At 42.8% G+C, this 15,460-nt stretch overlaps 1 protein-coding gene across 1 annotated transcript in view; it reads right to left on the reverse strand.

Moving 5' to 3' along the window:
* The window catches only part of LOC131466110 (potassium/sodium hyperpolarization-activated cyclic nucleotide-gated channel 2-like), a 29,836-nt gene continuing 14,376 nt past the window's right edge, over positions 1 to 15,460 (reverse strand). The window contains exons 4-8 of the mRNA XM_058639243.1: positions 14,442 to 14,660; positions 7,427 to 7,573; positions 7,014 to 7,254; positions 6,758 to 6,922; positions 1 to 6,192 (exon numbers count right to left, since the gene is read on the reverse strand). Coding sequence (XP_058495226.1) covers positions 5,237 to 6,192; positions 6,758 to 6,922; positions 7,014 to 7,254; positions 7,427 to 7,573; positions 14,442 to 14,660 — 1,728 coding nt within the window. The 3' untranslated portion in view covers positions 1 to 5,236. The remainder of the gene's footprint in view (positions 6,193 to 6,757; positions 6,923 to 7,013; positions 7,255 to 7,426; positions 7,574 to 14,441; positions 14,661 to 15,460) is intronic.

Raw genomic sequence — 15,460 nt, forward strand, 5'->3', positions numbered from 1 at the left:
TATGTATGCCAATGCGCTCATCTTTTTATTGCACAACAATGTATCCTCTTTTTATGAACGCTTAAACAACATTGCCACTGACTGACAGACCAGCTTATTGAGAGAGACCAGTGTGCGGCTCTGTGTTCTCGGCCAGCAGAGGTGGTGGACAAGACAGCCTTTTGAACACAGGTTCAAATCAGCTCCATGCCCTCGCCGCCAGCTGTGCATCTCTGTCTGAAAGGACTGGACGGCCACAAGTATGGCCATCCTTCCAAGTATCCCATCGGATCTTTTAAGATCGATTTGGAAGTGCTGTGGCTCGGGCTCGGTGCTGACTTGTCCCTGGATTGTAGACATCAACTTAGACAGAGCTGGAGTTCTGACATACTTTAACCTTTGTGTTAAGAGCAGAAGCACAGCCAGGAGTGGATGAAGACTGGCCACCAGTTCGAAATGGAGAGAGAGGGATACAGAAAGAGAGAACACATGCTGTGTCAGATATCTGTGCTGTTGTCTACATGGTGCTGGTAAAGTGTATCTGGAGGCCCACACTGAGCTGCTTGTGTAGGCTGTGGAATGCTACTAAGTCTAGGGATGTGCCAGAGTCATTACAGTTTGTTTTTTTTATTTTGTTTTATCATTATTATTATTATTGTTATTATTATAATTATTATACTTAATATATATATATTTTTTTTTAAACAAATGGAGTTTGTGAACAGGTAACACTTCCGAGCTTGTGGTGGCATCTCTCCTTAGCCTGTCACGCATTTTCAAATCCCTCAATGGCATCATATTCTCAAGTGGGACCAACATTATAGAAGGAAAGGCACAGGAACACACACACGCACACACAAACTCAAGCACACAATACACAGAGTCCTGAAGCAGAGAGAAGGCTTAGGTAAGTTAAGCAGGCTACAGTAGCTACGACACAAAGATTTAACTGTTAGACTAAATAAAATCATTGTACAGTAGTTGGTACAAGACAATGTCTAGATTTGAAGGTCCCACTATGAATCGTACACAGAACTTTGCTTAGATATGAAAAATACTAGCATGCACTCTGCTATTATCAGTTAAGGTAAGTCAACCAAGAGTAGAGCTCGTGACTGCTGTGGCTCGTGAGCCCAATTCAGCCTTTGAGAGATCTTTATTTTTTATTTTTTAAATGGCAAACACCTGATCAGTGTGCAACCAGCATAAGAGTGTTCGGAACTGTGCAGCAACATATTTTTGAGAAAGATTTTCCAGCATGTGCACAGCCGAGTTTTGTTTCTGTTCTTATTGTGCAGCCATTTCCACAGTTTATTTTCTTCGTCATTTTTGGCTCTGTGCAACAAGCAGGTCATCTAAGCTAACGTCTAGACTGCCGATATCCACCAGAAGCCTGTCAGAGCTCACCCGCTCACTGTAGAAAATGTTTCTGATACAGCAGGTTGTGGTAAAAACACAACAATGTGCCCCACATCTCTGTGTATACCATATGTACAGAACATGAAAAGTACAGAGTACAGCGCGCATGGTGTTGGAAGGCTCAAACCAACAAAAATGTGCAATTTTGTGTTTCCCAAATTAGGGAAAATTATATATACTGACATTGTCATTTTAATTCAGCAGTACTAATCTTCATCTAATGTTTTTTTTTTTGTTTTTCTTTTTTACATATATTGCAAGTTGAAAATAAAAACACATGTTTGCATTTGTACAGGCACATACATACCACAAAAATAGACTATGTGGAAACTAGATATACTAGGCACAAGGTATATACAGTCCATGTGCATGGGGCACATTGTAAAAACAATAACCAAACGATATACACTGATAAATCATAGACACCTTTACAAACAAAAACAATACCCTGATTTGCTAACATATCAACACCAAGGCATTCAGTACCCTTTATATCTGGTCCAGCAAGAAAGAGAGGTTTGAAACTTAGACGCTCTCAATAATAGTCAGTCAGTGTCAAACATGTATGAGGGATTTCAATCCCACTTCACAGCAAGGTCCAGAAGAACCATGAAACAATCGCAACCGTGAACCCCCAGTCATCAGGCAAATACAGCACTGGGCACCACATGTGGCTGTAAGCCGACTGACTCAGCACACTTGTGACACAGACACAGTCCGTGGGGGCTGTATCAGCCTCATAGCTGAGGGTTCAAACAGAGTAGTACTGTTCAAAGTGTCTAGGATGCCATCCATTGAGTGGGAGTGAATGACACACTACAGTATCTTATTGGATGGATGCAGTGAAACAGAGACAGTGCCTGATATTGCCTGAAACATTAGCTCTTGAACTCTCATTCCATCTTGCTTTCATTGACTGTGGATTCATTCAAATAATATCAGCACAGTCCTGGTAGCAGCTTAGTAGGGCAAACTCTGGTATTAGCACAAAGGAATAGGGAAGAGGACCAATTGATTGCACTGGAAAAGTATTGAACCACACAGCGTCTATTGACTCAAAAAGACTTCATTCACAATTGTATTGGCATTTTGGCATGTACCTTTCCTACAGGACAAAAGCAACAGAGTGTTTTGCTGATGACGCACTGTGACCCGACAAGCAACAAGGTTTAGTGCATGTTACTGATCAAACGGACGAGACAGCGTGTGGCTGCTCCACCGTGACGATGAGCCAGGGATGACAAGCAAAATAATGAAGCCCTTTCAATAATAATAATAATAATGATAATAAAAACAATCACCTACACTTTGTTTCAAGATTTAAACAGCTCTCAGGAAGAGTGATCAAAACAGACCACCAGCGAGTTATGCTCATAAATATCTGAGGGTTATGACTCCACTAAATCCACCTTGTTTTTCGAAGCCAATTGAAATTCAAGGAGTATCGTTCCGCTTGGTTAAATCAACAAGTTGATTATGGCAGGATAGACAAGTCCACGTAAATCAATGTAAAGCGCTGCGCCAATCAATATATCACTCTGGAAAGGTAGCAAACCTGAGTAAAATGTCCATTGCATCGAATTTACTGTTTGGATCGATGCTCGGCACTGAAAAAGTTGGATGTGAACGAGCTGCCTCCTTTCTATCCCAATAGGATTTGATTTGCTTCATCACCGTTTAACCAAATAATGTTTCCAGGAGAAGTTACTGCAACTGTTTCAGGGAAAACAGAGTATTGACTTTCATTTTGAGTACAAGGTCATAGTGCAACACAAGGCGCTTAAATGGATGTCCTCAGTGTTTGCTATAGAATGAGGAATTCAAAGTGGTTACGACTCGCTCCCATGCACACCCTCTCTTACAAGAAACTAAAAGAATAATCTCGTGTTAGGTCAGGTGTTACGGGGGTAGCATACGGATTACATACAGCAACATTCAACCCAGAGAGGCATCACGGAAACTAAAAAGATCACACACTCAGCAACACATACATAAATGCCCACAATCTCCCTTGCATCATAAAAGCTTTTTTTTTTCTTTTCTTTTTTTTTTTAATCTCTGACCCTTTATTTACATGGCAGTTTATATCTGATTAGCTGTCTTCCCTCTCGTATGGCATACATTCAGCAAGAGAAGGCTTTTAGGTTCAACAGGATCAGATTGTTAAGGATGAGGAAAACACAAGCCTCAACACAAACCCAAAAATGTAACTATAAGGTGGCTACGGATCTAAATGTTACGATATTAAAAGTTGGAAGTTTTGGATGATGCGGGGCACAGAAAGACATGAAAGATATGAGGCGACGACTTTTTACAAGTGAAGCATTCTTGCCCCATATTGCCTACCTAAAATCCCCCATTCATCTTACACCACTTAACACCTTCAAATGGGCTTTAAAGTGACATTTTATGAGGATCTGACTTGCTGAACTCAAAGTGTGGTATTCTCCTGTGGCTCCAAAACCAATTGCTCCTTCCTCGCATTCCCTCATTCCAACATTTTTGGTTAAGATAGCACATAGTCACTGGATTACAATACCTATCAAGTGAAGCCACAATAGCTGCTGGATTCTTTCAGATTTCACAATTAAAAAAAAAAAATAAATAAAAAGAAGAAGGTAAAAGTTCTATTTCCTGTACAGAATATGTATAGATATTTATATTTATAGTCATATATATATGTGTGTACATATATATATATACACATATACATATATATATTTGTTTATTTATTTATATATAGGCGGGGTAGAGTATTGCAGAATTATATTGCATGTGTTAATCAATAAACCTAGACAAAAACAAGCAAGTATACAGTGTGGGTTGTTCACAAATGTTTCCATTTGATAAAGCTCAGATTATTTAACCACCTTTGCCTTCAGGATTACAATCAGTATGCTGACCACCTCCCAGACGTTTGGTGAAAAGTGCCAATGTCAGCATGTCAGACCAATCACGCTTGACAAAGGAGTGTAGAGATCATGTGAGTCCGTTCTCTGAAAATAGAACCAAAACATACCAACAAAGTCACACACGCAAACCTACACCCACATATATACATACACACAAACCAAATATATGGCTTCTAACGTTGAATCAAGGCAGTTAAATAAATGGCATTTTCTTCTATGCTTCTTTTTTAGTTGATACAGACACAACCAGACTTTGTGTTTGAGCTCAACTTTGGTTTGGATAGATACAATGAATATAATATCCTTCCATACGTTTTCATCAACTATGTACACATCGATGTAAGATCGACCAGCGGTCTAAAACACTATTTTTACTACTATTTTAAACAATATGAAGAGCAGTGTGTTCTTTTGCTACGACAGCTTATACAGAAAAAACTTACACTCAAAACACTTTTTGAACGCTTAAAATGTCATTGTCATTTGACCTCAAGTCCCTGATTTTCATTTTTAAGTCCAGCTCCTGCTAGATTGCATTGCATGGATTCTACACAGTATGCAATAGTAACATTAATCATATGTTTCTTCTTATCTTTACAGTAAAGACAGCAATATACAGTAGGTGTTTGGAAGCAGAGTGTACGGGGTGATACTAAGACTAAAGGTGCTGGTACAGCAGACTAGACCAGTTCAACCTTAAGTTATACATGTTTAACTCTATAGACTCCTCATAGCCAAAGTGTTGCAAGACTTGGAGTTTCTCTTTTCCTTCTCCTGACGCCACCACACGGTGCATCCAGGTCAAATGACTGGTGGCGATGGTGGTAGCTGATTGGTCATTTCGCAGGCTGAGAAGATCAGCTGGACTGACCTAAAACAAGCAGATTCTCCTACAAAAAAGGCCTCTTTCCTCAACTCTACCAGGGTCACAAGTTGGAAGACAGCCGGGATCTGGCAGAGTCTAGCTCTGGAAGGCTGACAATTGAATCTTTCTTGGGAACTCCAGAGTCTGGAGGTCCGGCTCCAGCAGCTGCTGCTGCTGCTGCTGCTGCTGCTGCAGCAGGTCCACCAGGAGGCGGAATGGAGGCAAAGGCCACCCTTTGTTGACCTCCTACTGATCTCCCCACCCCTGAGGACCCGGGCAGGCCCGGGTGAGTGGGCTGAGGGGGACCGATGGAGGTGTTGGAGGTGCGAGTAGAGGGTGGAGGGCTGGGGGCTGCAGGGGCAGCTTGTGGTGTTCCTTCCTGGGGAAGTGAAGGTTGGGAGGCAGAAAGGGCCCGGGTGTCCTGGCTCAAGCTGCCTGTATGAAGGGAGTGGGTGCTTTTGTGTGAGGCAGGCCTCTGCTGGGTATATGTCGGGCTGGGTGCATGGTGCTGTACTAGGGACAACTGGGACCCAGAGGGTCCTGCGCTTGCCATGTACTGGAAAGTCCGTCCTGAAACTGCAAGGGGGCTTTGGACAGGAGGGCTGGAGATTGCTGAGCCGAATGCTCCTCCAAGAGTCTGAGGTGGTTGAGACTGAAGAGGAGACATGGAGACTGGACTGGACAGGCTCTGCATCACCTGAAACCTTCGCACCATACGAGGAGACTGCAGAGAGCCTGGACCCACCAATGGACTTGCCATCTGAGGACAGAAGCTCATGGCCACAGCTTGTTGGAGGGTGGCAATTGCAGATCCTGTCTGCGATTGACCAGGAGGAGCAAAGATACCACCAATGGAAGGGGTCATTGACATGGCTCGTGGGCGCTGCAGGTCCACCAGCTTCACCATCTCACGGTCATACTTGACAATCTCCTGGATCATCTCATTCTCCTGGTTGTTGAAGACACCAGAGTTGAGATCATGCTGAACCTTATGCATCAGGATGGAGTTCTTTTTACCTGCAAAAACAGATACATTTATTGATTACAAGAGAGCTGCAAGTTGTAATTAAAATGAGGGACAGGACAATCAAGGCAAAGAGCACAACATAATGTGTGAAAGTAATGTGTGAAAACAAGAGGATTGGGAGAAAGGACAATATGGGTTTAATATAGGATGTGATGTATCCTGAGCCCAGGTACATTCTTCAGCAGAACAAGCCCAGAGGAATGGACGTGTCACCCTGTACTCTGATGTTCAGAGGGAGTAATACAGCCTACTGTACTGCATATTTCAACATTGATACAATGGAAACTTTTCCTGATTTAAACATATAGTACGTAATTTCACGCAAGTCCAAATGAAACTGTAATAAATCATATTTGCCAAAGATAATATGATTGGGAGTTGAATTACTACTTATGTATATGTTCAGTCAGACTAGAGTCAGACTCAAGCTAGTCTGGGTGCATTGCACATGGTCTGATACAGATTTTAGGCCCATATGCCAGGCTCTAATCTTACATGTACAATTTCACTGCAATATAATCCGCTGTGAATCTATACTTTTTCTTTATTTTTTACCTATTCGGTCCAGACGGTCAATGGCAACAGTCTCAAAGGCTCGTCTCATCATAGGGTATTCCTCCAGCACCTCATTAAAGTGGTCAACAGACAGAGAATAGAGTCGACAGTAAGTCTCTGCTCGCACGCTGGCTGTCCGCCGACCCCTCGTCAATAAACAGATTTCTGAAACGAGGAGAGAAAGTAAAACAGCTTAAGAAAGTTTTAAACACACAGAGAAAAAAAAAACATGTGGAAGTTACAAACGGATTCCTACCTCCAAAATAAGAGCCATCAGAGAGTTTCATAGCAAGGGTGCCCTTGGTAATAACGCTGCAGACTCCATGCTGGATAAAGTACATTTTCTTTCCAATTGTGCCCTCCCTTATGATGTAATCATGTGGCTGGAAAACCTCAAAGTGCAGCTTGGTCAACATGGCTGTCACAAAGTTGGGCTCCGCGTTGGCAAACAGCGGCATGGACGCCACCAGCTTGCGACAATTGAAGTTGACAATTTCCTAGGAAAAGACGCAGGAAGAGAAAATGAAATATATCAATGTCTTGACTGAGGATCCCTTGTAAGCATTGATAATCATATCATCTTGTCCAGGATTGAAAACAAATAGTGTATTTCACAAAATTAGAAATTGATATTTAAATGTGAGAATGGTGTGTGTTATTGTGTGTTACCTCTCTGAGAGGCTCACTGAGTTCTCCCAGAATGCTCTCCTCGTCAAACATCTTGCCCTGGTATCTGTGCTCATAGTAGTCATGGATTTTCTGTCTGAAGTCGGCAGGCAGCTTGTGGAAGGACATATACTGCTCCACTTGTTTGTACTAAGAGGGAGTGGGATGGACAGAGAAAACGTTCTGTTAATTCAGTTTATAATGACTTTTAAAACTGCTGCAAAGAGATCTTATGCACCCACAATCAGCATGCTATGGATTGCATTATAGCAGAGGTGCAAATCATGTAAAAACACACACACACAAACAATTAATCTTTACATCTTTTAAGTATATTCTTTGAAAAGAAAGTTTGACATAACTGATATCTTGGTGCAAGTAATTGTGATAGGTGGCATGTTCCTTTTCTTATGTTTATCAGAACATGTGTCTTATTCAGTCCCACAAACACTGACCACAAAAAAGTCCCCACAAAAAGCACTATTTGGCCTTGTATTTGAATCTAATAACTACAGTGCCCAGCTGATTTTAAATAGTATTTATATGTAGGTATAAAAAAAAGACTAATAGATGGACATGTGCACTGTTGCTGTAGGTCTGTCTCCTACATAGAAACAACTGAAATTCACATATGACCTATGCTGTACCGAGAGGACTTTGAATAATGAGTAATGGTTTGAAATATATTAATACCTAAATTCAGTCTAATACAGCAGCCCCTCCATAATTGTGACTTTCGGTTTATAACACAAGTTTAAAAGAGGCTGTAATTTATCCTACTGTTGGAATTACACTGAGTGTTCTGTAATATTTGAACACATTACAATTCAACGGCACCACAAACTATAGCGTTAAAAAGGGACACTACTTATTAGTCACAGTAAGTGTTCCAGACAGTCAACAAAGACAACACAAACAACCGCACAGAAGAGTGCTAACTCACGCCCTTCACCTGTCAACTGAGATGAACACACTCCTTCTTTGATCAGTGCTACCTAGAAGTGAATCAATGCCAGATCAATAAAGAGTGTAGGCTCCATGGCAACATCACAAACAATCAGCTGCTATTGTTGAGATATGCTAATCGCAATCCATCCCAGAGTGACCACTGAGCGCGTGAGAGCTACAGTACCTGGCCAGGCGGTAAACACAACACACAGTTACGTGTGCACAGGAAAAGATTTGTGCTCGTTCTTTGCTGTCAGACAGCGCACTTCAGTCGTAGCTCAGATGGAAAGCTTGACAAGACCAGAGTGATACACTGCACCTGTATAAATCTGTCCAAAACAGCTCAGCTCACACACTATGTGGTCGTGACTCGAGGACCTCGTCCTGCATACACACCTTTATCCCATCGGTCCTTAAAATCAATTGTGTGGTGGAGGATAACTGCAAACACCGACAGCAGGAATCAAGTCATATTCTCTGACATGTCCCAGGTTCACTTCACTTCTGCAGCATCGTCTTTTTCCAACTGTTTATTGGATTTTCATAGTGAGTTTAAAAAATGTTTTTTTTACAACTAAACCCAAACACCAAAAAGAATAAATAAAGTAATTCAAATAGGCTAGAGCTGGCTGAAATAGCCAATACAGAATTGTCCAATCCCAGCCCTTACAATAAAACTAATGAACTCCACCTGCACACATATTACAACCTCTGGATCCTCTCAAGCATCTGATAAATTGCTATGTTTATTAACAAGGAAGAGACAGACTCCTTGTGCCCAGGAGAGAGACATATTAACAGATTAAGATGATCTAGAGTCATTTTAGACCATAGACACTCTGCATCCTTCTGCTACTTAACATAGACATTATGTACAGTGTAGACATACACATAAATAACTCTGCAGATGGAGAGTGGCCTGGAGATATGACCCTGTCTCGCAGCTCTTTACGCCACGTATCATATTGCTGCAGCTGGTGATTCTTTCACAGAATGGAAAAGCCGAGCGTGTGGGATACTCTTGCGTTGAGGGGAAACCGCATGGTGGCATTTAATGACTGCACTGTAAAAGCCATATACTATGTCACCCAGAGGCCACAGATAAACACACATATGGGAGTTAAAATGACGTCCACTTTCTGTGTCATTTCATGACAGTGTGTGTGCAACAAAAAGCTCTGCTGACATTTTGCCATGCTTTTGTACTGTATTTTTTAATGTGTCATTCCGAGTGTTTGTTTTAAACGTAATTGTTCTACTTTTAAGCCCATGAACTACTGACCCAGGCAGCTTTCTGACCTTTCTCTTTATGCCTTTCTTACTTTCAAAGATCCAGTGTGGAACATTTAGGAGCTCAGTGGCATGAGTCAGCATGAGTCTGTATTTGTGCTGCCATCCTGTTTCTACAGCAGCCTGAATGGACCAACCAGCCAAAGTTTGTATTTTGTGTGGAAGCAAATAAGGAAAGTAAGAAAAATGACATCCTTTCTGGTAAAGAGTGTGTTTCACTCTGAATCCTCCGTTTGTTAGAACCTGCAGTCTCGCCATTAAATATCACAAATTCGTACACAATGAGCCATTAATTTAGTTTGGGTCCCATCAAAGAGGAGAAACTTGAGCTTGTCTTCCATTGGAAGCTGTGTGCAGGGGGAGGAACAACACACTGAGGGGTGTCAGTACAAAGACTCATTAGATGAAACACTGCTTCTGAGGAAACAGTGAAAAACCTAGTGTTCAGACAAAGGGAGAGACAAAGAAGACAGAATGATGCAGGTTTGTACATCAGACACTAGCAGAGTAGTGAATTCATTATCATTTGCCACAACCAAAGGGACACTAAACCCTGGTGAACTCTGTAATGTCAGCCTGGCTATGAACGACGGGAGCTACCAGCGAGAACACACGTCTCTGCTGTTGAAGGTTTGATCAGCGCAGAGACAGAAAAAGCAGGGGGGAAGGTAGCACATCACGGCGGGGACCTCAGATTGCTGTCTGAAATGTGTCCCTAGAGAAAGAGGAGTTGATTTAGTATAAAACCATATTCATGGATAATTTAGCGTCAGATTAATTTAGCTGCTCTTGCCTTAAATGTTGATTAGTTAGAGGAGTCCATCGTGCGTGTGAGGCAGGCGGAAGACTCTACAGGAGACTTCTTCACATGGACAAAAGTGTAAACAAATATAGATGCCATTTTGGACGGTTGCCATTGGATAAATGGTCTGTAGGATAACGAGCAATCGCTCACTCTTTCTCCACTCAATAAAACTTAGAAATGTCAAAGTATTTTCTACAGTCAAGTCGAGACAGTGGATCAGCAATTCACCTTCATGCAGAAACTTAGGAATTATTCTGTATCATTAACGCTAACAGTGTTTTTCCAAAGTAGTACATTCTCATAAGCTTGAATAGACATATTTTTAGACTTACAATCACATGCTTCAGGTTGAATTTAAAGAGTGTGAAACCAATTTCACAACCTGTTATAGAACCTGTAAAAAAAGTGTAACCTCTCCCACCTGAGCTAATGTCAATCACGCACAATATGCCTGTATATCCCTGTACACGTCTCATCTACTTTATATTGTTAGACAGTCATTTCAAACTGGGACAACAGACAGAATAGTTCACATCAGCCTCCCAGCTGTATCAGGATTTTCTGACAGTCATGATATGTCTACCTACAGAGCCATCAACAGACAAGCCTCTATTACTGAATCAGAATAAATTACTCTTCCTCTTATTCAGCCAGTGGTGCATAAATTCAGAATGAGACTAAGAGGTAAAAGAGTGAAAACACCTGTGTGGTTTCTGAGGCAGACAGTGAGATCGACAATCGTGAAATCTGACTCTGCTTCTTTCTCTGTCTTTCTCTGCTATGTGTAAAAATAACTCACACGTCTTTGCACCAAAAAACCACCAGGCCGAATCTAACCTCCCTAATCTCCCTAAACCGAAGCCTGCATGGATTGTGAAAGTATGACATCACCGCTGGGCTGAAATGGAAACCTCCACACAATGGTGGCTCCAGCTTCACCTGCCTGCAGACCTGTTCTAACATGTTCTAAATGATAGAAATTACTCTCTCTCTCTCTCTCTCTCTCTCTCTCTCTCTCTCTCTCTCTCTCTCTCTCTCTCTCTCTCTCTCTCTCTCTCTCTATCTCTCTCTGTCTCATTCCTCTCTGGAGGTGACGTAAATTCACCAAGCCGCATCAGCGTCACCCTCACTGGCATCATGACTGGCATTTTTCTGCTTAGCAGCTTTTAAAAATAAATACATCTTCAGCTCAAATACTAATCCTCACAGAGCAGCAGAAAATCTTACAACTGGTCAGAAAAAAAAAGGTGCTGTGGATTTGGACAGAATATAATATTCTGGGGTGGGATGAAGACGTGTGTGCGTATACACACAGATTTGTGAACAAAATGATGTTGCGAAAGCATAAATGAAACGTTCTTCATCCCAGCTCTTGTGCATAAAAGACTTACTGCGCACAGACAAAACACAGTACATTTGTCTCTCGCCTTTTAACTTCAGTCCACGCAGTAACGAGGAGAGCGCCAGACTTGCTGAATCTTCATCTCTCGGAAACCATGATTTATAGCAGCAACAACGCACATAGAATCCTACAAGTTTCACACAACTCTGCCCAGACCAAAACAGTGTAAACAGAGAGAAACACACTCTTTAAATATCTCACAGTGAGCTGGGACTTGAGCTGCCGACATCAAGGCCCTTCTGTCTCCCACAGGTTCCCCCTCCCCCTCTCTTCACTCCCTGCAGCACCCGGTTAGCTATAGCACTGTACCTCTCAAGGACACCACTACCAGAGAAGATGGATAGAGGCAGGAGAAGAGAAAAGGAGACATACGCCCAGATCTGGATGGAAAGGAGACACATGTGGGGGTGAAGTCAAGAGGGAGATAGAGGAGGAAGTCAGATATTTAAGAGGTTAAGATGAAGGGATAATGTAAGGAGGGGTAGTTTAAGATGCATATAGGGGATGATACAGAATGTAGGTAGATTAAGAGTCTGTGTGTGAGTGATCAGGACGGGGGAAAGAGGGAGGGAGAGAGACAGCGAGAGAGAGTGAGTGAAAAGGCGGCCATGGTTGCTTACGTCACCTTCAGGATGACATTGGCAGGACACACAGGTCTGCTGCCTCATCAATTCTACTGGTGCCCAAGGGGACATCATATCATCCTCTCTTTCTCTCTCTCTCTCACACACACACACACACACACGGCCCCAGGCGACGTAGCTCTACCTGGCTGAACACACCCGCAGCATCTGATTGGCTGCTGAAAGCCAGCAACACTCCCCCTGCTCCCCAGCCGGCGAGACTCTGCTTAGAAACAGAGGCTGCACTGTTACCACCACAGACCACTGCTGCAGCGCCGCTGCTCAGCGAGGCTCTGATCCCCATCACTGCTTTAAGACACGTCTAAAATACCATCTCGTGACAACGCACACAGTCCAACATAATATGTTGCTGTGGCCAGATGCTGTTGCATATTCAATTTTAAATTTGAAGTTGTTTTATGCATAATTTGACACTTTTTAAAAAAAAAAGGAAATTCATATTAATTTCATAGAATTTCATAAAGGAGAAGATTTGTGGTCTGATTTATGAACTTCAAATATTTAATAATTTAATGAACGCACCTTTGTTTTAATCAACTAAAAGGAGTCACTGACATCCACCATTAGGCCACTGAGTACCATCCATCCATCCATCCATCCTTCCATCTGCTACCACTTTATCTTCCTCATGAGGGTGGCAGGGGTTCCAATCCCAGCTGACATAGGGCGATATGCGAGGTTCACCCTGGACAGGTCGCCAGTCCATCACAGGGACACATAGAGACAAACAACCATCCACTCTCACACTCACACCCAGGGCAATTTAGAGTGACCAATTGACCTAATCCCCTAATGTGGACTGTGGGAGGAAACCGGAGAACTCAGAGAAAACCCACGCACACACGTGGAGAACATGCAAACTCCATGCAGAAAGGCCCTTTTTCCGACCGGGTCGTGACCCCGGGTCTTGCTGCAAAGGCAAGAGTGCTAACTGCTACACCAACCGTGTGTCCGGCAACCGAGTACTACACCTTTAAAATGTAGAATGATCACTCCATGTTAGTCTTTGACTATGAGTGGAGTGAAGTTCTTTTTTATTGACCGTACAATCTTCATCATTAATGTCTTAAAACCGTAACCCGATATGACATGAAGTTAATCTTTGGTTACATATGCTAATCATGCAAGTTACTGTCAGTGTTTCCAGTGTGTAAAATCTAGGAGGGTTCGTTGGCAAGTATGTTTGTACTGGGTTAGGCTCCACCCCCCCGTGACCCTCATGTAGAGGATAAAGTCATAGAAAATGAATGTTTGTATGTTTTTATTAAAATAAAAGGTCTGTGCATTGCACAGCCATGTTTCTACAGCAGCCTAAACGGGCACACCAGCAAAGGTGTGCATTACGCATTGAAGTGTAAATAGTTACCAGACAAACAGAGAACAGCTCCACCTGCGTAAACGCGGTAAATAAACCAACAAAGACGTAGACGGAAATGGCAGCGAGAGAGTCGGGAGAGTGTTTACATCCTGTCTGGGTTTCAGAGGCCAGCGCAGTTCACCAGATGATGACAGAGAAGCGACGTCTAGCAGCTCTTGTTTACATCCAACATGGCAGCCGCCAAAGAGCAGCTGCCTTTCGATTCGGTTTGCTTCCATTTTAAGTGACCTACTTCGGAGCTCCCCCGGGCAAAAAGTCGTTAGACACCATTACAAGATAGCCATCTCTTCTAGAAAACTATAACAAACATGTTTGTTGACACGTTCACGCTCGCTCTGCATACATCTTCCGGATCACTGGTCTGATTGGTTGTAGGTCTATCCAATTAAGTGCAGAGGCATTTTTCATCTACGTCCATTGGTCCCGCCTTGCACCCTTGCCAGACTCAATCTGGATATCTCAAGTGAGACTGAGCTGCAGTCTGGCATGAGCCAGGCTCATAGAAAAACAAAAAATGATTTAAAATGAGACAGTGACAATTTACTCCTCACCTTCTCCTGATACTGACGTCTGGAGGAGTCCAGGGACTGGATGAGAGCCGTTGCATGGCCAATGAAAACAGCATAGCAAGTAGCTCCTACAATCATACTCAGCATGGTGAGCCAGATATCGGACAGACTTTCCGGGGCTTGCCGGCCATAACCGATGCACAGCATGTGGCTCATTGCTTTGAATACAGCAAAGGAGTAGAGCTCTGACCACGTGTCGTTCTGTGGAGAGATTGGAAGGAAACACAAGCAAACGGTTTAGGAGGCATCGAGGTTACATTTTTAAAAAAGACATGTCGTGAGCAGAGAACCAGAGGAAAGACACTGAGGACAGAAGGGTCACAGCAGCACTTGTGCAAATTAGAAGTCAAGGGACAGAGTTGCGTTAGAAGGAAGAAGGAAGGGAGGAAGTAGAAAAGACAACAGGGGAATCCTTCGAGGCCTAATCAGGAAAGTAGAGACTGTTTGGAAATGATTTCCTCCAAGTGCAATGATAATGAGAACTCATTATGTATGTCCTCTAGAACTGTGAGCAGGGACCTACTGCAGGTGGTGACAGCTGGTCAGTGTGAATACAGCTGTCTGTCTGGAGCCAGGACAGATCACAGACTGTTTTCATGTTAACTGTATTATTTATATTGGTTGAGAAATTATGAATCCTTTCATGCCTTCCCCAAAAAAAAAGTTCTGTGGCAGCCCATGGTCGAGTGGAAGGGAAGTGGTCTTGTAACTGGAGGTTCGGTGATTCAAATCCCGGGACAGGTCAGGGGTTGGAGTGCCCCTGAGCAAGGTATCCAACCACCATTGCTCCCTGGGTGCAGATAATAAGTGCTGCTCACTGCTCCTGTGTGTGTGTGTGTTCACCAGTGGTGTGTTCCGTGTGTGCAAATAAAACGAATCCTAATTCAAATGTAAATAAAGACTCAGTGTTATTTCATTGTCTCTGTGAGCCAACACTCCTCAGACGAGGCGTGGATGAGATTCTGATGATAATCAGAAAATATCTTGGCATTGCAATCATA

The sequence above is a fragment of the Solea solea genome, chromosome 1 (assembly GCF_958295425.1).
Source record: "Solea solea chromosome 1, fSolSol10.1, whole genome shotgun sequence".
Classification (NCBI taxonomy): domain Eukaryota; kingdom Metazoa; phylum Chordata; class Actinopteri; order Pleuronectiformes; family Soleidae; genus Solea; species Solea solea.